General features: G+C 46.3%; 1 protein-coding gene across 2 annotated transcripts in view; it reads left to right on the top strand.

Annotated features, from left to right (window-relative positions):
* The window catches only part of LOC135905242 (cholesterol 7-desaturase nvd-like), a 52,861-nt gene that overhangs the window by 10,280 nt on the left and 18,815 nt on the right, over window positions 1–23,766 (top strand). For both annotated transcript variants that reach the window (XM_065436247.2, XM_065436246.2), the window contains 5 exons: window positions 4,797–4,874; window positions 8,145–8,307; window positions 8,629–8,755; window positions 22,592–22,780; window positions 23,170–23,591. In XM_065436247.2, coding sequence (XP_065292319.1) covers window positions 4,797–4,874; window positions 8,145–8,307; window positions 8,629–8,755; window positions 22,592–22,780; window positions 23,170–23,591 — 979 coding nt within the window. The remainder of the gene's footprint in view (window positions 1–4,796; window positions 4,875–8,144; window positions 8,308–8,628; window positions 8,756–22,591; window positions 22,781–23,169; window positions 23,592–23,766) is intronic.

Here is a 23,766-nt window from a genome sequence, read left to right as displayed (position 1 = left end):
AGCTGACTCAGCTTTGCTGGTTCTTCCGAGAAGCTTGGCGGCTTTTCCAGTAAAATGGTTGCATTCCATTAGTTTATTACCTCCATTTGTGCGGCATTCTTAAAAATAAAACATTGAAACTCATGCGCTCCACTAGAAATGACGTATTGAATTGAACGGAATGGAAAAACTTTATTTCTCTATCTCTCAGAGAGATTGGCGGTGTGCCGGTGTCTTCATGTTTTGAGTCCTGGCCGCTTCACAAGGCCGGCGCCCCTATTCCAGGGCACCGCTGAGTCTTGCTGCCTCGCAGGCGTGCTGCACAATTGCCCGTTGGGCTGCGAGCTCGCTGCTGGTGAGCAGACGCTCCCATTGTTCCGCACTTGGGTTATTTACTTTATGGAATGCGAAATTACGCTTGCATTCCTACGTGATGTGGTATAACGTGGGGGTTGTTTCGCACCACGGACATGTATCCCTGTACTGGGTAGGGAACATTTTGTGTAGTGTGTGCAGGTTGAAGAACGTACCTGCTTGCAGTCTTCGCCAGCTTACTGCCTCATGTTGTGTGAGCGATGTGTGGGGTGGGGGGTATTTAAGTCTCCTTCCTCTGTAGTGGTTAAGTATTTCTGCATACGTCGGCTCTACCGTTGAGGGGGCCACTAGGGTTTCCGACTGCCCTGCTCGGTGCGTGAGTTCGCGAACTATAGGCTGTCCGTGACCCTTGAATTTCCCTCTATCCCGGTGTGTGCTGGTATCCAGAAGATCCTATGTTTTATGTTTTAGAGCGCAGCTCTTTGGCGTCCGTTCCTGGGTTTCGCGTCGTCGTCGGCGTCGTCGTCGTCGGCGTCGGCCTCGTAACCAGCTCGCCTCCGCCGCCGCGCTCCGCCGCCGCGCATGCGCCGCTGCTCCGCCGCCGCGCATGCGCGCTGTCGGCTCTCCGGGCGAGGGAGGATGATGGAAGGGAGGAGGAGAGACTATGGAGGAGGGCTGGCTACACAAATGGCTCTTTGGCGTCCGTTCCTGGGTTTCGCGTTGTCGTCGGCCTCATAACCAGCTCCGCCCCCCTTTCATCCCCCCAGCGCTAGCAGCGACCGACTGATACCGCTTTCGTGAGTCCGCTACCGCACTCACGAAAAACGTCGTGCACTTCCTGCAACTCGCATTAACCGTCCATCGATCCACACCGATGTTAGTAGTGGGGGACTTTAATGTTGACATAAAGACAAACAGCAATTTCCTAACACTTATGCGGGAGAACATCCCGTTCCTCTCGCTCGTAACGCGTCCCACGGCTGTGACAACCTCGCGAGGCACTTGTATAGATCTCGTCTTTGAGAATCAAGCATTGGTGTACCAAGTCGAACATATATCAGTCTATTTCTCCGACCACAAAGCTTCCTTCATGACTGTCAAGAACTGTTAATGGAGTCTTTGTTAAAGGAATACGTGTGAAAAATAAAAAAAAAATTCTGTGATAGCGCATACATGTGTTGCTCGATTTCTTTGCCTCAATCTATCGAAAAGGTGAAACAGCTTATTTGCTGCGCTCAAATTTCGCATTAGGAAGTAACGTAATCGTCGGTAATTTTTTGTTAGGAGGCTCTGTTTCGAGGAGGATTCTCAGTGCTTCCTTACTAACTCTGCCTTGTATGTAGTTCCTGCATGTTACTTTGGTGTCTCTTAGAATTATCAGAGATTTGTTCCTGCGGTAGCCTTCAGCCGCCGCTATAGCTACGGCGACTCCTTCCCCCTCCGTTACCATGCAGTTTCTCAGGGTCGCGCAGCAAATTGGTTCTCCGTGTGGTCTACCACTACTGCCGCGACTCTAAACATTCTAATGTTGCCGTCCCGTGGGTATACGGCCGCGTCTGTGTTTACTGTGTTTTCTAGTGTGGCTAGGTTTCGTTCCACGTAATCTGCTCGTGCCTGCCTTCTGGCGGCGTAGAGATACGGGTCCATGTTTCTCGGTAGGGGGCTAATCTGCAGTGTCTGGCGAACGCTGTCTGGGACGCTAGCTACCCGATCCTCTATTCCGTCTGTGTTATGCCCTATTCTTTTTAGGAGCTTGCGCCCGGTGGCAGTCTGCTGGAGCCTCGCGATCTGTGCATTGAACTGCGCTTCCGCGAGTTCTTCGAAGGTAGAAGTGAAATTCTACGCTTGAATGACGAGCGGCAACGCAGGTAGCTGTGGAAGACGACGACGAACGCGGGAGCAGCGGCACGAGTGCGTTCGCGTGATAACGCCGAGGGGCGCCAACGAGCCACCTGTGGAAGACGACGCTCGAGCCATTGCTTATGAGGATAGTTTCAGCGAACTTCGACAACGACGGCACAGGGTCCGCATAAACAGCTTCGCCGAAAAAAAAAAAACACGTTGGTTGATTTGGCGTGGAATGACCGTATTCTAACAATGTTTAGCGTAATAGTACTGCCTAGATCGCCAAGGCCGAGCCCTGCTCGCCCACACCGCAGTTTTTATTTGCTTTAATCTATCAAAGTGGCCCTGCAACGCCGTTTGCTGTAGGTTTACTCTCGGCAAGTCATAGAGCACAGAACAAAATGAATTATGAAAATTGACCGACACAACTCGAAGTTATCGGTCAGAGAAAACGAAACACAAGCAAAATGAGAGTTAGACCATTCAATTTTTTTTTTTTTTTGCAACGCGAAGTGACGAGATTCCAGACACGTGTATCTATACCGCAACCAACAGCCATGGCTTATTCCATATTCTCTCTCAAACTATGGCCGGCGAAGGATCACTCAAGCACGCACTAACCACAGCGCTTAACCACGTACACTGGCAACAAAACAGTTTCAAATTAAATAATGCATAGATTTTGAGACTCCTCGTTAAGAAACGCATACCTTGGCATATATGCTTTGGCGTTGTACTCTTTTATGACGAGAATCACAAAGGATATACTACAGCATTTATTCTAAAGCTAAATGTACTGGTCCGGCCTCCCCTAATCCAGAACAGATGTAAGCAGGAAATGGCTACCGGCAAAGCATATTGGAGGTGATAGTAGCCGCAGTATCAAAAGGGGCGTGGTGCATGTTCGCAACGGCACACCCCACCTCGCCACAGCGCACGACACCATACTGTGCACTGGCCCGTATGGACGCAGCAGTTTTGTGTCACAGACAGAACCTCATTGCAAGTGTCGTCTCGGTCAAGCAGCCATCCGCGGTGCGCCGGACGCTACCGGCGATGCCGGCGCGCCGGACACGCCGCGTACCTCACGGACCGCTGGCGTTGAAAAGAACACAGGCAACTGTCTCAGCGCCAAAAGGTGACGATATAGTGTATGGCCTTTTTAACGTCGCTATCGTTAATGACAAATAAAAGTTCAGCGTACTAGAAGTTACAGCTTTATTGTCATTGTGAACAAACCTTTGGAAGAACTCGAAGGCAATATGTTTTTTGTAACTTGTTTGGGAAGTCTCTAGCGCCTGTGATGCTGTCTTGTCTGGTTGGCCCGATGATCTAGTTTTCTTCTCGCAACTTGCCCGGATGTTCTCATTTGAGTGCCTGGATAACGGCTCCGGCTTTTGGCTCAAGGTCTCTTGAAGGTCGCCGATTACGGGAGCAAAAAGCATTTGATGCTTAAAAACCAAGATATCTTAGCTAATTACCCTTCAGTGCTCATACCTGTGGTCATTTTGGACAGATGAGAACACATAATGGTGCGAAAAGCGCTGGAAAAAATGTTATAAACATAACGAAAATATCCTAATTATCTCGTTTCGCGGAACGTTATGATCATCAGTGGCCCCGCTGAATGTGTTTCACAAAAAAAATTATGGCTTAAAATGCTTTGTTCATTGTTACCATAACTTCAAGTGTTATTCTCAACGTTTCCAAAGTTCTTGTGAGAAAATTTTGATATTTTCACTTAAAAATTTCCGGACCGTGTACATTTTTATAGCGGTCCTGCACCCTCTTCGTTTCCTCCTCTTTATTCCACTGAATGTGGACGGTCGTGCACGAAAACGAAAATAAAGGGGGGGGGGGGGGGGAGAGGATGGCGGGGGTATGTTTCCTGTAACGAATACGGCGCCCAGCTCTGGCTCATAGCGTGGACGTGAGCCGCTTCTGGGAAAGATGCCACCGGCACAGGAAAACAGATACGCTCATGGTGCGAGAAAGCGCTTTCAAAACTCCACGACCCTGCCCTCATGTCTTTAAAAGAAGAGACTGCTTTTGGTGGTGCTTCCTCCGGCTCTCAGAAATTAGCTGAGTGCAGCGGATCCAACAGCCGTATTTTTTTCTTCTCACCTCCCTCTTTTAAAGCGTGTGTACAAGACAGTGGGGGAATCGTTGTCTTGTCTATGGTGGTTAGTGGAAAAGTCGGCCAAATGGTCCCTGATCAAATACGGCTGTCAGAAAATCAGGCCGGATATTTCGCGCGCTGTTTTTCTCTGAAACGTATAAAAACACATGTGCTTTTCGCTTATCCGTTTCTTTATGTGGCTGGGCCGATGACTTTCTTCGATTGCTCCCACTGGAGAACCAACCGCGAACATCTGTGTTTGGTACTCTCTTATCACTGCGGAAAGGCTAAATGCTGGTGAGGAGGGGGAAGCCACTCTTCCTTCCATTTGACTCGAGGGCACCGCTGTGGCGACCACCGTTTCAAATACTAGCGCTGTTTTCGTTTTTGCGGCGCGGTAGGGCAAAGAACAGCCGAAGAAGAGAGGGAGGGGGTGCCCACGTTTCAGTGACGATTTGTGGCGGAAACCATAGATATAAACAGGACAGGCGCTGGTGAGCGTGGCTAGTCCACTCACTGAAGTCCGGGTGCTTCGCAGTGAGCCTGCAGCGGTGGCCATGGAGAGGAACTCGTCGTCGTGGGAAAGTGCTGGTGCGCAATCGCTTGCCTTTTTAGGGTAAGTTGCCAAGATGTTCTATGCGCGAGAATTTGTCATCTTCTTAATTTATGAAGTAGCGTGTCAAGCTATTGGCAGGGCCGACATCTACGGCTTGCATCAAAGCCGTTACTTGCTTTATCTTTGTCTCTTTTTCGCATGAAAGGATTTGATAACGGTGAAACTCGAGATGGCGATCACGTGGCCAGCCTTTCAAAAAAACTTGTATTGTACTCAAGAAGGATCACTTGACTACCGCTAGCGTTTTTTCGCGAGTGGCATTTGGCTAGAAAAAAAAAAGGAAGTATTGACTATAGAAAAAGTTCGACAGCGTACGACTGTAGACAAGTGCGTCGAATGAAGGCGCCAGGATGCTGCCAGAAAAATCGACGCAGATCATTCCTGTCTACTTTTAGGAATACTGCGAATCCTTTTACGTAGCCCGTGGAATCTGGTCAGTCGGAAACGAAGACGTTCAGCCATATTCCACAGCATTTAACGGTTGATAACAGCAGGTGGGGGATTTGGAGTAGCAGTCGAGTGCTCGGCTTAAGTCGCATAAACACTGGTTCGATTCCCGACACCACTACGTTATCATTTTTTTTATGTTGCACAAGAATAGCTTTGAATTCTTGCGAACGGAAGGACACATTCTGACTATTCCCTGTAGCTCACAACTGCTATATGCAGTAAAGGAACGTCGACTTGAATTTGAGTATTCTTTTATACCAGAATGTCGTCGTGCACTTCTGAAGCTGGGCTTTGCATCACGGAAGCGTTCGGCAACTAAATAAAATAAAACAACTGTGCTAGGAGGCTGAAACAATTTATTAGAGACAATTAATTATAAAAGAAGCTATAAGCAATTGAAGTATTTCAGAGGAAACGCCGCTTGAAGTATGGGTGCAGTAATTCACGCTTCATTCTAAACATTGGTAATTGGTACAGAATAGATAGATTTCTAAAATAATAAATTTAACATCTAAATCAATAGGTAAATCGAATCAGTAAGCCAACTTAATTGCTGCTAATTTGATATCATACTCTGGTTAACAATAATTTATTACTCCCATTGAGTTGCAAACGCCCCCTCAGTAACATGAACTTGAAATATCTGACAAGAGGAAGTGTTAATCATAGAATGAGTGACATATTCGGCGTGGCACATGCAGAAGGAAAGCATTTGTTTGGCGCGGAATAGCAACGTTCACTCTTAATTGCCTCCGTGTCAGCGCGAACAAACTACCGAACGTGTTTTTGCGGGAAGCATGCGGCAGTTCTTGCAACATTATTTTCATGCTCTCCGATGTAATGAGGCGTCCGTGGAAACGAAATACTTTCGATTTGTCTTTTCAGTTTTCAATTTATTTCAGACATTACCGGACAATGTGAAATATGGCCACGAGGTAAGGTAAAAGGAGACTCCTATGTCTCCTGACAAGGCCTTCACCTCGGACTTGCGTGTCTGACAGCTGGAACAAAATCATTACAAACATGATGGATACAATAATTACAGTACTCATTGCACGGGTATGCAAACAAGAATGAACATAAAAACACTGGAACACGATTGTTAGTGAAAAAGATTATACAATCTCAAACAGTGCATGTATCAATAATTGGACAAGCATTCCACAGAGGAGTAATACGTGAAATTTAGCCATTCAGTATGAATCACAGAGGTATTTCTGAGCATTGTATGAGACGTCATGGAAAAGCTATTGTAGGTTAAAGCGAGGCAGGAGAAGTTGCTTTAAAAAAAAGAAAACGAGGCATAGATGCGTTTTCATTTGCGAGTTTGATTAAGGGTGGGTATGCATTACGCTGCAAAATTATTTGAGTCTCTATAGTTTTAGTACCATAGTTAGTACTTGGTCTTGACCCCGTTAGTGAAATAGTGTGTAGGTTGTATACCACATCTCTGTTGAAATATTTATTTGAAAAGGCGGCATAATTGTGTTTAACTTCACGGAAAAGTCATTGTGGCTAAGCAAAACTTATACAACTGTGAAGATGGTAATATGTTTAGGGTTTCGTACAATGAATTTGTCGATGAGGACGGATGAGAAGAAACCAATTTAAGCTTCTTTGTTTGGAGAAGAAAGACTGTAAGAATCTATAATGCTGCACGTTCCCTAGAGTAGGTGACGGCATGTTACGTGAGAGTGGATAAATAAAAATAAAGTTGTTTCCTAACACGTAACGGCAAAAAATTATTTGACTGAATAACACACCAAAAGATCTGGATAACTTAGCACCAATATATTAAGTTCAGACCAACTGAGGTCAAACCTAGAAAAGACTCCCAGAAATCCACAAGAGTCTACGGGTGGTATTACAGAATTGTCGATGCTCTATTTTGTGTCATGAAAGAGCGAAGTATTTTTCGGACGAAATAATATGTGCTGTGTTTCGTGTATATTTAAGTTAATCTCATTTACATTAGGCATCTGCTCTAATGTGTTAAGGTCTCACCAGAAAAGTACATGACGCACATGGCAATGGCAGGAGTTAAAGGAATATTAGTGATATTATTAATGTATAAAAGAAAAAGCAAAGGACCCAGAATTGATCCCTGTGGGACCCCAAAGTTTATATCGCCCAAACCTGACTGAAATTCATGAAGCTGTGCGCATTGCATTCTACCTTTAAGGTAGTTCTCTATTAGTGCAAGCGCCAACACACAGATAGCATATGTCGTTAACTTTTGAAACAAGATTTGATGTTTGATCAAATCATTGGCTTTTCGGGAATCAAGAAAAATTCCCACTGAAAAAGTCGCTGTTCAAAGTTACTAAATACGTTTTCTTTTATCTGCAGTAGTGCAGGTTCCACCGATTTTTCAGACTAAAGGCCAAACTGGTGCTCAGAGATAATATATTTAACTTTTATGAATTGATACAATCGTTTGTAAAAATAACACGTTCTGCGTTTTTTTTTTTAAGCGGCAATACCGATATTGGTCGACAATTATTGAGGCCATTTTTACTACCGCCTTTAAATACGATTACCTCGTGGGTCAGGGAACGTGACAGTCACCAGCATTCTGTCAGAAATTTAAGTTAGTGGTACCGGAGATATAACAGATAGCTGCTTTGATAGGTAGCACGCTGATTTTGTCGTAACCGGACGAACAAGTGTCTTTCAGTACGTACTACGATGAGTGCTATTTCTTCTGATGTTGGCGCCAAAAGCAAAGATTCGCTGCAGTTCGTAGGAATGTATGAACTAGAAGATTTCGAGGCTGCTGCTATTTTGATGGGTTTATTGCAATTTATGCGTAATTTTCAGGAACGCAACAGTCAGCGGTGAAAGAACGGAACTTCGCCTTCACTTGCCAGAGATTAGCATACAATGCACGGTCTACGATCAATGTCTGGGGCTTGTTGTTGCCGTAGCAGCCGGCGCTATCCTTTGGAAAATCATGATGTCCAAGAGTAGCCTCACAAAAAAGGTGAGAAAGATGACAAATCTGTTTTATTAAATTTGTTAGGTCCAAGAAATATGCAAGAACACATACCTCAGATAGTCGCTGATGCCGGCCGTAATCCTACGTACTTAAAAAAAAAGAATGGACAGGAAAGATGACAGAAACAAGTGATGACGTATGAATAGGCTCGTTGCATTGTGACCTTGAAAGCAGACAAACCTTCAACTTCAGCAAAATATCGCAGAATAATTACCTAAAGGACACTTTGTCAGCGGCCAAATGAGTGTAAAAATGATTTGTTTATTATGCACGGAAGCAATAAAACATATGTAATACTTTTTTCAGCCACATAAACCAAAATCACGGAGGCTGCTGTCTGGGGCTCTTCCGCCAGTTTTTCCAAATGGTTGGATTCCAGTGCTTGAGTCGACGGAACTTGTTGTAGGAAAAATCAAATCAGTCAGCGCCTTAGGTAAGTTTCCCTTATCCTACAATTTCTGACTGACTCGAAGTGCCTAAAGCTCAAGATATTCAAGATCAAGATATTCCATCTACATATGAGCTAGAAATTCCATAAACTAATTACGTCGCTTAGCACTCTCGTATCGCATTGTCGCACATTGATTAAAATTTTTAGTTGTCCCAACTGCGTTTGCACACTTCAACTACAATGTGCGTGTGCGTGTGCGTGTGCGTGTGCGTGTGTGTGTGTGCAAGTAGCCGTGCTATTGGAGGAACTAGAGGGCAGTAAATGCAATATAATAGGGCTCAGTGAAGTTAGGAGGCCAAGAGAAGCATATACAGTGCTAAAAAGCGAGCACGTCCTGTGCTACCGGGGCTTAGCGGAGAGACGAGAACTAGGAGTCGGATTGGTGATTAATGCGGATATGGCTGGTAACATACAGGAACTCTAAGCAATAACGAGAGGGTGGCAGGTCTTGTTGTAAAACTTAATAAGATGTACAAATTGAAGGTCGTACAGGTCTCCGCCCCTTCATCCAGTCATGATGACCAGGAAGTCGAAAACTTCTATGAAGACGTGGCATTGGCGATGGGTAAAGTCAAAACAAAATACACTATACTGATGGGCGACTTCAATGCCAGGGTAGGCAAGAAGCAGGCTAGAGACAAGTGAGTGGGGGAATATGGCATAGGCTCTAGGAATAGCAGGAACAGAATAATACCGTCTTCCGCAAGCGGGTTAGCCGAAAGTGGACGTGGAGGAGCCTGAATGGCGAGACTAGAAATAAACCCTGGCATCATACAATATGTGGACGTGCTCGGCAAGGTGCGCTGCAGTGACCATAGGGTGGTAAGAACTCAAATTAGCCTAGACTGGAGGAGGAAACGGGAGAAACTGGTACATCCAAAGCCGGTCAATGAGTTAGCGGTAAGAGGGAAAATAGAGGACTTCCTGATCAGGCTACAGAACAGGTATTCAGCCTTAACTCACGAAGAGGACTTAAGCGTTAAAGATATGAACGACAATCTTATGGTCATCATTAAGGAGTGTGCAATAGAAGTCGGGGGTAACTCCGTTAGACAGGATGCCAGTAAGCTATCGCAGGAGATGAAATATCTGAGCAAGAAACGCCAATGTATGAAAGCCTCTAACCCTACAGCTACAATGGAACTGGCAGAACTTTCCAAGTTAATAAACAAGCGTAAGGCAGCTGACATAAGGAAGTATAAAAATGGATAGAATTGAACATGCTCTCAGGAACGGAGGAAGCCTAAAAGCAGTGAAGCAGAAACTAGAAATAGGCAAGAATCAGATGTATGCGTTAAGAGACAAAGCCGGCAATATCATTACTAATATGGATGAGATAGTTCAAGTGGCTGAGGAGTTCTATAGAGGTATACAGTACCAGTGGCACCTACGACGATAATTGGGGAGAACAGTCTACAGGAATTTGAAATCCCACAAGTAACCCCCGCAGGGGCGTCTGCGTAAGCAGGCGTTTGGTGTGTTGCGACACCACGTACCCGAGCACACGAGGGTTGGACCCTCCCGCGTCTAACCGTGCACGGCTTAGCCGTGTCCGGGGAAAAGGGGATCCTGGGGGTTGAGCCAATGCCGGATGTTAGGACCTTTAAGGCCCCTCGGCGGCGGCAACACACTGCTTTGGCCTCGGCTTTACGTAGACGGCACCCCCGGACTGACCCACCCGGGGGAAATCGGTAGTGGCGTTTTCCTGTCTCTCTCTCCCTCCAGCCTTCGTCTTTCTCTCACTTTTCTTCTTTCCTGTCTTCTCCTAGCTTTCGCTTACTTTCAATTTTTCCAGGCAGCAAGGGTTAACCTTGTGTGAATAACCAACCTAGGCTATCTCATATTTGGTTATAGTGATAACGTACAGCTGTCGTTTACAGGACCTGTTTTTTACAGTCCCTGTTGTGTCCCCTTGTAGGACTCCACGGTGCGTGGCTGGCGTTACTGCCGAAATTACTATCTCCTATGGCTACTTCCTTTCCCCCACTACCTGATCGCTCCCTGAAGAGGGGGCGCACCGATGATGTCTTAGAATTTTTTGCCCGTCAAAAAGAAACGTTCCCTCGCTTCCATGCAGTCCACTCCGAAACACCAAACAAACCCGTGCGAACAATCTCACCATTCCTCGTGTAAAAGTCTCTTACCCAAGTTTTTGGTACAGGTTACAAAGCATCCAGAATGGCAAGCGGTGATCTCCTCTTGGAGCTCCGCAACCAGAAGCATTATGAAAAGCTACCCAATCTAGTATCATTTGGCGACGCTATAGTAACAGTAACTCCGCATCGTACTATGAATACCACCCGTGGCGTAGTCTCCGATGATGATTTCTTGGAGCTGACTGAGGCTGAGCTCTTGGAGGGCTTCAGTGAGCAGAACGTCATCAACATTAAGCGAATTAAGATGAGGCGTGATAATAAGGAAATATAGACCAAACACCTGATACTTACTTTTGGCACAAGTGTTCTGCCCGAGTCCATCGAGGCCGGGTATATCAAGCTCCGTGTTCGCCCACATGTTCCTAATCCCCTGCGTTGCTTCAAATGCCAGCGTTTCGGTCTCTCACAGAGCTGCCGAGGCCCTCTAACCTGCGCGAAACGCAGCGCTCATGAGCACACCTCGGAATCTTGTGAAAGCTCTCTCCATTGTGTAAACTGTGAAGGGGAGCACGCTGCATACTCGCGGTCGTGCCCAACCCGGAAAAAAGGGAAAAAAAAAGAAATTGTGACGACAAAAGTAAATGAAAATATAAGTTTCAAGGAGGCACGCAGGCGGGTATCCTACCAGCCCAAGAACACATTTGCCGAAGTGGCGCGTCATGGGGCCGCGCTACAACGGTCTCCAGCGGCTGTCCAACCCACACCCAGTGAGCCGGCAGTGACGCCATCCGCCTCCCCCCCCCCCCCCCCCCGGCGGATGCAGCTAGTGCTGCTACGCCAACCGAGCAGACGGGGCCATCTACCTCCGGGCAGATGCCCCCAAAGGCCTCGTCCAACGTGTCGAGGCCTTTACGCCAAACAAAGCGCTCGGAAAAGCGCGTGTCCAGCGCCTCGCAAGAGGCGATGGACACAACCACCAGCAATACGGTGCCACCAGCGCCTAAGAGCGGCGAGGCACTCTCGATCGCTCCAAAAGAGACAAAACTCTCGTCACGGCGCCAGAAAAAGGCACGTGAGCTAACCTCACTCTTAAACACACAGCACCCAACACATATAGCATAATGGATGCACAAATACTACAATGGAATGTGAGAGGACTTCTCCATAACCTCGACGACATTATGGAAATAATACACAAACACAATCCGAAGCTGCTGTGTGTTCAAGAGACACATCTCAAACCTACCAATACAAATTTTCTTAGAAACTACACCATCTTCCACAAAGACCGTGAGGAGGCTAATGCCTCCGGCGGTGTAGCAATCCTTGCAGACAAATCCGTAGCTTGTCGCCAGGTGGCATTAGACACCCCTCGAGGCAGTGTCAATTAGAGGGATTATTTTCAAGAAGTTGGTAATCGTCTGCTCCATTTATATACCTCCAAGCTATCATCTCCAAAAAACCGATTTCTATAACATAAGTCAGCTGCCGGAACCCTACATACTTGTAGGTAATTTTAACGCCCACAACACGTTGTGGGGAGACGCGCGTTGCGACGCAAGAGGCCGACTTATTGAAAATTTTATCCTGACCTCTAATGCCTGCCTATTTAATAAGAAGGAACCAACATATTACAGCCTTCAACACAATTCATATTCATCCATAGACCTAGCAATAGGCTCTGCTTCCCTTCTGCCTCATCTTGAATGGAATGTGATCAAGAATCCTTTTGGAAGTGACCACTTCCCAATAACTTTAATATCAATAACGCAACATGACAACCCTCCCCGGTTTCCCATCTGGAAATCAGCATCGGCTGACTGGGAGCATGTTAAAGAATTTACTCATTTACCACTCGATTTTATAAACAATTTTAGTATAGATGAAGCTGTCGCATATGTTACTGCTTTTATTATTGATGCTGCTGAAAAGTTTATCCCGCGAACAAGTAGTGGTTCGCTTAAAAGACGTGTTCCCTGGTGGAATGATGACTGTATAAATGCGCGAAAGAGGCAGAATAAGGCATGGGGAATGTTGCGCAGGTCGCCGAATGCAAAAAATTTTTATTGAATTTAAACAAATAAAGTCACAGGGGAGGCGCATATGGCGTCAGGCGAAAAGAGAAAGCTGGATGAGGTTCCTATCAGGTATCAGTTCTTACACACAGGAGGCAAAAAGTTTGGAATGGCGTAAGAAAGCTAAATGGGCAGCAAATAAATCCGTTGCCTTTGGTGAACTATCAAGTAAATACCTTAGAAGAGCAGGCAGACACCCTCGGGGAGCACTTTGAGCGTGTGTCGAGCTCAATTCACTATGCCGAATCTTTCCTTAAACATAGAGAAATAGAGGAACGAAAGCCAATCACACGAAAATGCAGACAGATTGAACCGTATAACCGGCCTTTTAGTATTTCCGAGCTGAGAGCCGCTTTGAACACATGCAAAAGCTCTGCACCGGGACCTGACAGGGTCATGTATGACATGATCAGAAACTTACATACTGACACACAAGTAACACTACTCGCACTTTTTAACATAATTTGGGCTGTGGGATACCTCCCATCCACATGGAAGGAAGCGATCGTAGTTCCTGTTCTGAAGCTGGGAAAAGACCCTTCCTTGGTGACAAGTTATCGTCCGATAGCTCTAAGAAATTGTCTGTGTAAGCTTTTTGAAAAAAAAATGATTAATCACAGACTTATACATTTCCTTGAACTCAACAATATGGTCGATCCCTATCAGTGTGGCTTCCGACAAGGGTGGTCGACAACCGGTCATCTTGTGCGCATTGAAGGATATTATAAAATATGAAGACGCCAAATAAACAGACACACACAAGAAAAGAGAACGGGACAGGTCCCGTTCTCTTCTCTTGTGTGTGTCTGTTTTTCTGGCGTCTTCATATTTTGTAATGAACAGCCACCAACTAGCCCAACAAGAAGTGCTTTTAAAATTGAAGGATATATCCGCGATGCCTTTGTACACAAACAGTATTTCCTCTCGATATTCCTCGATATGGAGAAGGCATATGATACAACATGCGTGGCGTTACGGGATCTTGCGAGACTTGTCGGGAATGGGCATCCGTGTAAATCTGCTGAACATAATTGAAAGCTATTTGTCGAAACGTATCTTCCGCGTGAAAATCGGCAACGTATTGTAGCGACCTTTTATGCAAGAAACAGGTGTACCCCAGGGAGGAGTACCCAGTTGCACTCTCTTTATCGTTAAAATGAACACACTTCATCCTTCACTGCCACCAGCCATTTTTTATTCCGTCTACGTAGACGATATCAGATAGGTTTCAAATCCTGCAACCTTACAGTGTGCGGAAGACAGGTACAGCAGGGCTTAAACAAGGTGTCCAAGTGGGCAGACCAAAATGGATTTAAAATCAACCCCCACAAAAGTTCTTGTGTCCTCTTCACAAGAAAGAGAGGTCTGGTCCCAGATCCTTGCGTAGAAATGGGCGGACAACAAATACCTGTGAACAATGAACACAAATTCCTAGGTAGAATACTTGACTCGAGGCTTACTTTCATCCCACATATAAAATGTCTTAAAGCAAATTGTCCAAAAACAATGAATTTACTTAAAATGCTATCCCACACAACGTGGGCTAGCGACACACAGTGTTTATTGAATATTTACAGCAGCCTAGTTCAATCACCACTCGACTACGGTGCCGTGGTTTATCACTTTGCCGCCCCGGGTGCGCTAAACATGTTAGACCCCGTTCACCATCTCGGTATCCGCCTTGCCACTGGCGCATTTAGAACAAGCCCTGTTGAGTCTATCTGTCGAGTCAGATCAGTGGTCACTCCATTTTCAGCGAACGTACACCAGCTTTAACTATTTCCTTAAAGTTCGCGCAAATAAGGAACATCCGTGTTTCACAACTGCTAATGACTTGACGTGTGAAACACTTTTTCGCAATAGACCCTCTATGAGACTTCCTTTCTCACTGCGTGCAAGAGAACATAGCGCGGTAATGGATGTCCCAGTTCTCGAACATCGCCTAATGCATCCAGCTAAGCTATTACCACCCTGGGAGTGGCAGGTGATAATGTGACATATCCTTTGTAGAGGTCACAAAGCACGCTCCTGAGGTTGAAATTGCTATGCATTTCCGTGAACTTCAATCGAAGTACTCCTGCAGCGAATTCTACACAGACGCGTCAAAATCCAATTCTGGCGTATCTTTTGCTGCAGTTGGTTCCTCATTTTCTGAATCTGACGTGTTCAACCCTTTAACAAAGTATCTTCGCTACAGAAGCCTATGCTGTACTGTCTGCAGTAAAACATATAAATAAATTAAAACTCGACAGAGCAATAGAATTTACAGACTCGTTAAGTCTTCTAAAAGCGTTAATTTCCTCACAAAAGCATACAAATGCTGTTTTTATTGAACTTTACTCGCTCTTATGCAATATTTATGTATCACATAGACACGTAGTAGTATGCTGGGTACCTGACCATAGAGGTATCGAGGGTAATGTACTGGCTGATAAAATGGCCACATCACTCACATCTCTAAACACTTTTCCTACAGCTGCTGTCCCTGTCACAGATCTGAAGCCTTTCTTGCGTAAGGAACTGCGACAACATTGGCAACGCATGTGGAACGTAGAAATAAACAATAAACTGCACGTTATAAAGCCACAGTTAGGTTTTTGGCCCTCCCCAACAAAATCACGGCGAACAGATGTCCTATTCTGCCACCTCAGAATAGGGCACACATTTGGTACACGCAATTCTCTGTTTACTGGAAAAGAACTGCCAACCTGTGGTCAATGTGGTGAGGGGCTGACCGTCCTCCACGACCTCATCGAGTGTCACAAAGCCGAATCTGAAAGAAACATTTTCCTCTTGCGTATCGTTATTGCGTACCTCTTCATCCAGCTATGTTTCTTGGCAAGGAACCATTTTTCAACACCAAAGTAGTCCTCAATTTTTTTAATGAGGTCGTCCTACATGTTATGAGCCCAATAAATTCGTAGCGCATCTTCTTTCCAGAGGGTGCCGCTGTGATAGTCGTTTTATATAGCACATGCCTCCAGACTCTTGTGTCTCAAGGGCTCTAACGAGGCCATGGTGCTCTAGTGGATTTTAGAAACATGCATTTCTATATCGTATCATTATTTTGCAATGCACCTTAATGCTCATAGTACACGTCATTTCTCATCGCTATAATTGTATTACAAGTACATTTTACGCACTTTACAGTGACTATATTTTAGGCTCATTTACAGCCACGGCACATCAACTTCATAGAACCCATCACTCCACTTCGAAATCACTAACACTTGCATGGCGCTCTTTGGCCATACCTGGCCCTTGCGCCAATAAAAACCACACATTCGTTGATCCATTCCCACAAGTAACACCGGAAGAAGTAAAGAAAGCCTTGGGAGCTATGCAAAGGGGAAGGCTGCCGGGGAGGATCAGGTAACAGCAGATTTGTTGAAGGATGGTGGGCAGATTGTTCTAGAGAACTGGCCACTCTGTATACGCAATGCCTCATGACTTCGAGCGTACCGGAATCTTGCAAGAACGCAAACATAATCCTAATCCATAAGAAAGACTTGAAAAATTATAGACCGATCAGCTTACTGTCCGTTGCTACAAAGTATTTACTAAGGTAATCGCAAATAGAATCAGGAACACCTTAGACTTCTGTAAACCAAAGGACCAGGAAGGATTCCGCAAAGGCTACTCAACAACAGACCATATTCACACTATCAATCAGGTTATAAAGAAATGTGCGGAATATAATCATCCCTTGTATATAGCTTTCATTGATTACGAGAAAGCGTCTGATTCAGTCGAAACCTCAGCAGTTATTGAGGCATTACGGAATCAGGGTGTAGACGAGCTGTCACGAAAAGTACTGAAAAATATCTCTAGCGGCTCCACAGCCACCGTAGTCCTCCATAAAGAAAGCAACAAAATCCCAGTAAAGAAAGGCGTCAGGCAGGGAGATACGATCTCTCCAATGCTATTCACAGCGTGTTTACAGGAGGTATTCAGAGACCTGGATTGGGAAGAATCGGGGATAAGAGTTAATGGAGAATACCTTAGTAACTTGCGATTCGCTGATGATATTGCCTTGCTTAGTAACTCAGGGGACCAATTGCAATGCATGCTCACTGACCTGGAGAGGCAAAGCAGAAGGGTGGGTCTAAAAATTAATCTGCAGAAAACTAAAGTAATGTTTAACAGGCTTGGAAGAGAATAGCGGTTTACGATAGGTAGCGAGGCACCGGAAGTGGTAAGGGAATACATCTACTTAGGGCAGGTAGTGACTGCGGATTCGGATCATGAGATTGAAATAATCAGAAGAATAAGAATGGGCTGGGGTGCGTTTGGCAGGCATTCCCAGATCATGAACAGCAGGTTGCCATTATCTCTCAAGAGAAAAGTGTATAATAGCTGTGTCTTACCAGTACTCACGTGCGGGGAGAAACCGGGAGGCTTACGAAAAGGGTTCTACTTAAGTTGAGGACGACGCAACGAGCTATGGAAAGAAGAATGATAGGTGTAACGCTAAGGGGTTAGAAAAGAGCAGGTTAGGTGAGGGAACAAACGCGAGTCAATGACATCTTAGTTAAATCAAGAAAAAGAATTGAGCACGGGCAGGACATGTAATGAAGAGGGAAGATAACCGATGGTCATTAAGGGTTACGGACTGGATTCCAAGGGAAGGGAAGCGTAGCAGGGGGCGGCAGAAAGTTAGGTTGGCGGGTGTGATTAAGAAGTTTGCAGGGACAACATGGCCACAATTATTACGTGACCGGGGTAGTTGGAGAAGTATAGGAGATGCCTTTGCCCTGCAGTGGGGGTAACCAGGCTCTTGATATATATATATCAAGCGCGTCGGCTTTTGTACATGAGCCATCGAAGATTCCAGAATTATCGCTGGTGCCACGCCTATTACTATACAATTCGCGCCGCGCATACAATAAGATTACAGAAGGCTCGGTGACAACGGATAGAACCATCGATACCACTCGAAGAACTTCTGATACACATGCAGGTGCGTTCTGCACTGAAAGACAAACAAGTACACGTGGGAATACATATATAATATATATAGACACGTGTACTTGTTTATCTTTATCGGGCGACCACGTATCACCACCAAACAAATGTTATCGCACAGCGCGGGACGCGCGTGCATGTATCAGAATTTCTGGAATGTTATCGATGCTTCCATCCCCTGTCTGTGACTGAACCTTGTGTAATCTGATTGCATGTATGCGCGACGCAATTAATGTAGAACTTTGTGGCACACACGCAGGTTCCAGTGATTACTCGGGAACGTTCGACGACTGATGTACGAAAGCCGACGCGCTTGACCCGCTGTTCAGATTTTGACGATCGCCGACTGTGTTCGCCGCTGTCGCCGTTCTTTAAGTGCAGCCTGTTTTTGTGGGCACATGTTCACCCAGGTGATCGCTTACGCTAGCCGGTCGCTGTCAAAAGCGGAAGGCAATTATTCTACGACCGAAAAGGAATGCCTCGCCATCGTTTGGGCTACAACGAAATTTCGCCCTTACCTATATGGCAGGCCATTCAAAGTCATCAGCGACCATCACGCGTTGCGTTGGCTAGCGAATTTAAAGGCTCCTTCAGGACGACTGGCGCGGTGGAGCCTCAGACTAGAAGAATACGACATCACTGTAACCTACACGTCCAGACGAAAACGCTCCGATGCCGATTGCCTGTCAAGCGCCCCCACTGACCCGCCGCCGCTAGAGGACGAGGATGACAAAGGCTTTTTTGGAATAATACGCGCGGAAGACTTCGCTGTACTGCAACGAGCAGACACGGAACTAAGAGGCCTCGTCGTGTATTTGGAAGGGCACACCGACGTTGTCCCTAGGGCATTTAAGCGAGGATTATCTTCGTTCTTGCTTCAAAACAACATACTAGTGAAGAACTTCTCACCAGTCCGCGCCAACTACCCTCTTGTTGTTCAGTCAGCGCTGCGTCCACAAGTACTGCACGTCCTACTCGACGATCCGACCGCTGGGCACCTCGGATTCTCCCGGACGCTATCGAGGATACAGGAAAGGTATTACCGGCCGCGCCTGATCACCGACGTTGCCCGTTACGTTTCCAGCTCTTTCATGAAAACTGAAGAGGTTTGATCGCTAGCACGCCCAACCTGCTAGTCCAGGTTATTTCAGTGGTAAACAAACTTATACGCACAGGTCATGCGACACACGCATAACTCACACACATCAAAGAACATGCATAATTACAGTATCTCCCTGAGACCGGTATCTTAGGTAAGTTAAAAGCGCCCTCGCAGTGCGGGGAGGCGCAGGCTGCGGTATATTCTGTGATAAAGTACAAGTTATAGCTCGAACATACTGAAAGGTATATTTAGTGCGCTCATTAGGACCATAGAGTTTCCTACAATTACTGGAGGGATCTATGGCGCTGTAATCGTTTGACCACCATGGGAATGATGAGTAATACATGAATTTGTCTGATCTTCGTGTTTGGGTTTAGAAGTTCTTGTGTCTTCGTTTACTGCTGTTTATCTGGGCCTAAAGTGAACTAAACTAAATATATATATATATATACCTTTTCAATATAAAAGGTGATAAGACTGCAAGCATAATCGCAGCTGCAGTGGTTCCGCTTGCTCATGCATTCGTGGCATATACTTATTTCAATAGCGGGCTTCTATGCTAGACGTCCTGTGTTGAAATTCTGCTGTCTGACAACTTTAATAATGTGTACTTCATTATTTATAACGCAGTATACTTTCTTTAATATGAACACTTTGCAGAGACACGAAGCCATTAAAGCCAGAAAGACGAAGTTTAGGCAAATCCATATACTACACATAATTCGCATGCTGGCTGAACTATCCTGCTTGCAGCTCCCGCCGCAGTTTCCTCTAGTAATTGTATGAAACTCTATGATTAGGACGACCTTTGGGGGTGAAAAAAATTTACCGATGATTGCGATACTTCCTAATGCGAAATTTGAACGCAGCTGTATATGTGTTAGGTTTAGCGATATATTGGTTGGCGCGGACAATCTCATCATGCGGCACGTTGCAAACGAGCTAAGAGTGGTGCGACTGCGTGCCTCACTGATCGGGAGAACCCGCGAGGCAGCGCGCGGTGGACGCGTGGCCGCGATTCAGAATGCACAGCTGCGGCTTTCCATAGGAAGGTCCCGACGCTGGTCCGGGTTCGGCCGCACCACTTTTTACGGCGACGAGCCTCGCCTAGCCCCGGTGCAGTGCCATTCCTGCTTCTGCAGCCGCCGCAGACAGACTTCGGTTCATGCAGCGCTTTGTTTTGACGCGCTCGCCGCATGCCTTATCGATGGCATCATCGGTGAACAGACGACACGCGCTACTCCGGCGCTATCTCGGAGCGATCGTCGCCACAGTAAGCCCCCATGCACACTAGCAGTAAAACGAGCGCGGCGCGGCGCCGGCGTTCAAACGCAGCTGCGGTATGGTGGCTGTAGCTGCGGCTAGCTGCGGCAGAGCAGCCACACCAACTGGCGGCGAGCCGCTGCGGCAATCATGTGACAGCATGAAAATATCGCCTTCTCTTTGTAGGTGCAACAAGTCTCGGGCTTTTTTTTTTGTTTTTGCAATAGCTTCGATTGAACAAGAGGGGACACTCGACAAAAACTGGCAACAGCAAACACGTCACGCCTAGTGTTAATCCCATCCGTTAGCTGACGCGAGCACCGAAAAAAAAATGAATTTAGACATTTTATTTTTAAAAATTCTTTTCCGCTAAAAATGAAAAGTTTTGAGTATAAATTAACTTATAATTTGAGGCTTATTTTTGTTGCGCTACCTAGCAACAAGCTAGCGGAACGCCAAACACGCCATACATATGCGCCGTATGCATGCGTCATGCGCCAGACACGCCACCTAAGCGAGCCAGGCCGGCTGCGCATGTGAAGTTCGCCTGTTGGGCGACCAGTTTCTTTTGGACGTAGCTTGCTTGTTGGGCTCCCGCTGTATTCTTGTGCTTTTTGTGCACTTCGACATCCCGCCACTGCACTACTAGACTACGGAAAGCTAAGAAATATTGTTTGACAATCTGCTACGCATTTCAAGCTATTTAGGGTTTTACGGCAGGCAACCCAGACTTGTGACGCAGTTAGCGAAAAGCAGTTCGGGCGTGTAGCGCAGTTCGTTTCGCATGTACTGAATATTGCTGGGACAAGTTCGTGACGCTTTCTCTGACCCCGAACATTATCGTAATTAATTTTGCTAGTTACGTTTTGGGACACTTTTGAAGTACGCTCGCCGCTCCTGACGTTGTGACGCAGTTGAAGAAAAGCAGCTCGGCCGTGGTGAGAAAGTAAGTTTGGCGTGCACTGAATCTCAGTGGGACAAGTTTGTGACGGTTTTGTTGCCCCGCAACAACATATGCATTCTCTCGGTACTCACGCTAGTGAAAACGCGACGAGCCAGGAGTGATAATACTGGAGTGCGCTGCTTGCGCCGGCAGAACGCGCGAAGTATAACGTCGAGGAGCTCAAAAAGAGCACATACAACAATTAAAGCAGACAGTATTTGTGCCATCTGCATTGTAGCTGTTTTAAAATGTAGATCACCGTTGTAAAGCTACGCCCATGATCTATGAACAAAAGTAACGGACCTGTATAGGAAGTTTGGTGAGCCGATTCATACTCATGTATGTTTAATTTTGAGTTACCGTAAAAGTGACAGCAACAGTAAAGTGGGTTCGTTTACCAGCTCGCTCACAACGTACACATTGTATGATTTACCTCCACGACTCACAAGAGAGCTGCTAAGAAGCTTTAAGGGAAGGAAATATGCTTTCGTTATCTCACTGCAACAAATGAAAGCCTTTGACGCCCCTGCGCGGTCAGCGCAAGCAGTGAGAAAGGTAATTAAATGCAGCCATGCGCTGCATGGGTACATAAGAGGTGCATAGCGTAGTCGTCCTATAGATATGGAGGAAAAGAGAACTACGCACGACATAAATGCCCCAGGGCGACATTCCCACTAGTCCAGTACATGCATTGCTGGCGCATGGAAGCTATCGACGTTCTATTTACATCAGTGGATCGCATAGGAACTGCAGTACCATTTGTTGAAGGCACGAACAAAGAAATTATTCTGCGACAACCGTTTCGTGCCTTCTCCGACAACGCCAGGACGGGCGCCAACTTCCAACTAATTTTATTCAGAACGAGAAATTATGGGAAAGTTAGACATCCACCCAATCGCAGCAGTTGGATGAACTATTGGATGAAGGGCAGAACTATTATGTCAAACTCTTGCCTTTGCTTCGAGTTGACAAATTCGACTTCGCTCTGCCATCTGCTGCCCTCCTAGTTAGCTCAGATGGTAGAGCGGCTGCCCCGGAAAGGCGGTGGTCCTGGGTTCGAGTCCCAGACCAGAACGAATTTTCTTCAACTGCGAGGTTTTTGTTTCGAGGAACCCGTATGGGTTTCCTTTGTAGCAATTGCTACGACTGGGTGTATGTCGCATCTTCCCCTAATTACTTATCTCCACGCTGTGGGTTTCCGCCCAACTATTACGTCAGAACGAGAAATCCTTTATAACTACAGCCAGGTCACGTGATCACAGTGAACATGCTACAGCGGACTCTGGACAAACAAGGATAAATAACAACAAAAATAAACGAAACGAACCCATAGTTTGCATTATTATTTACGCGCGCAATGTGGATTTTCTGCAGGTCAGGAATTCGTCGCAGTCCGATGTGAGGACGGAACGGCGCGAGTATTCGACGCATACTGCCCACATTTGGGCGCCCACCTGGGAATGATGGGCCGTGTGGCGGGAGACATCATCGAGTGTCCTTTCCACGGATGGAAGTTTGATTGTAAAAACGGATCTTGCACCCACGTGCCGTACTCCGCCAAAGGTGAGTGGGCGTGGTAAACTTTAAGAGCTGACATTTTCACACAACATTGGTTGAAGGGTTCATTCGGCCAGTTCGCAAACTACCAAAGTCCTGCGTGCACTAAATATCTCCCAGCAAGATGGACGGAGCCACTGGTTATTGTTCTCAGCAGCGAGCACATTAAATCGTTCGAATTTAGCGCCAATACAACACAGTGCTGCGTCATATGTGTTTCTACCGGCAAGACTATGTATTATATCCGCTCTGTAAAGCATTCATTCACACAGTTCTCATTGCAATGCGCCTCCTAACAGTAAGCCCTGAGAGTAGCTATATTATGCGTAATACTCCAGCGATGAGCCGCGATGAGCATTTTAGGCCGCAATGAATTACCTCGTTCCTTCCTGCAGCCCCTTCTTTCGCCAAGGTGAAGGTCTGGACGTCTAAGGAACTCCTCGGCCTGGTGTTCGTATGGTACCACGCAGACGGCAAGGCACCCTCATGGGACGTACCAGAGGATATATTGAGCCGCACTCTGGAGTCGAAGTCTACGGGTCGATTCGAGCACTCGGTGCACTGCCACATCCAGGACATAGCTGAGAATGGCGCCGACTCGGGTCACTTCAACAAGATCCACAAGGCGAGCAGCTTGGTCAACGGCACCGAGTTCGAGAAGAACATGGGCGAGTCGTGGAAGGGCCGCCTTTTCCAGCACCAATGGGTGGCTACATGGAGCCCAAACAAGCACGAGGCTACGGTGGTCATTGAGGCCTTCATATCTATCCTCGGCTGGAAGCCCGACTATCTGCGTCATCATGTCGAGGCTCGCCAGGTACATCCAAACAACACACTGAGTTTCTCCTCTTTCCAGACACTATGCTTAGGTTAGAGCCTGCCAGCTCGTTTTGTTAGAAATAATGTGAAATGTGGATTGAACAGGACATTTTGCGGTGGAACGGCCGGTTTACTTCATAGTGCTGCCTAGTAGAGCAGATCAACATGTTGGA

The sequence above is a fragment of the Dermacentor albipictus genome, chromosome 8 (assembly GCF_038994185.2).
Source record: "Dermacentor albipictus isolate Rhodes 1998 colony chromosome 8, USDA_Dalb.pri_finalv2, whole genome shotgun sequence".
Lineage (NCBI taxonomy): Eukaryota > Metazoa > Arthropoda > Arachnida > Ixodida > Ixodidae > Dermacentor > Dermacentor albipictus.
Note: the sequence above shows the minus strand (reverse complement) of the source record. Positions and strands in the feature narration are given on the sequence as shown.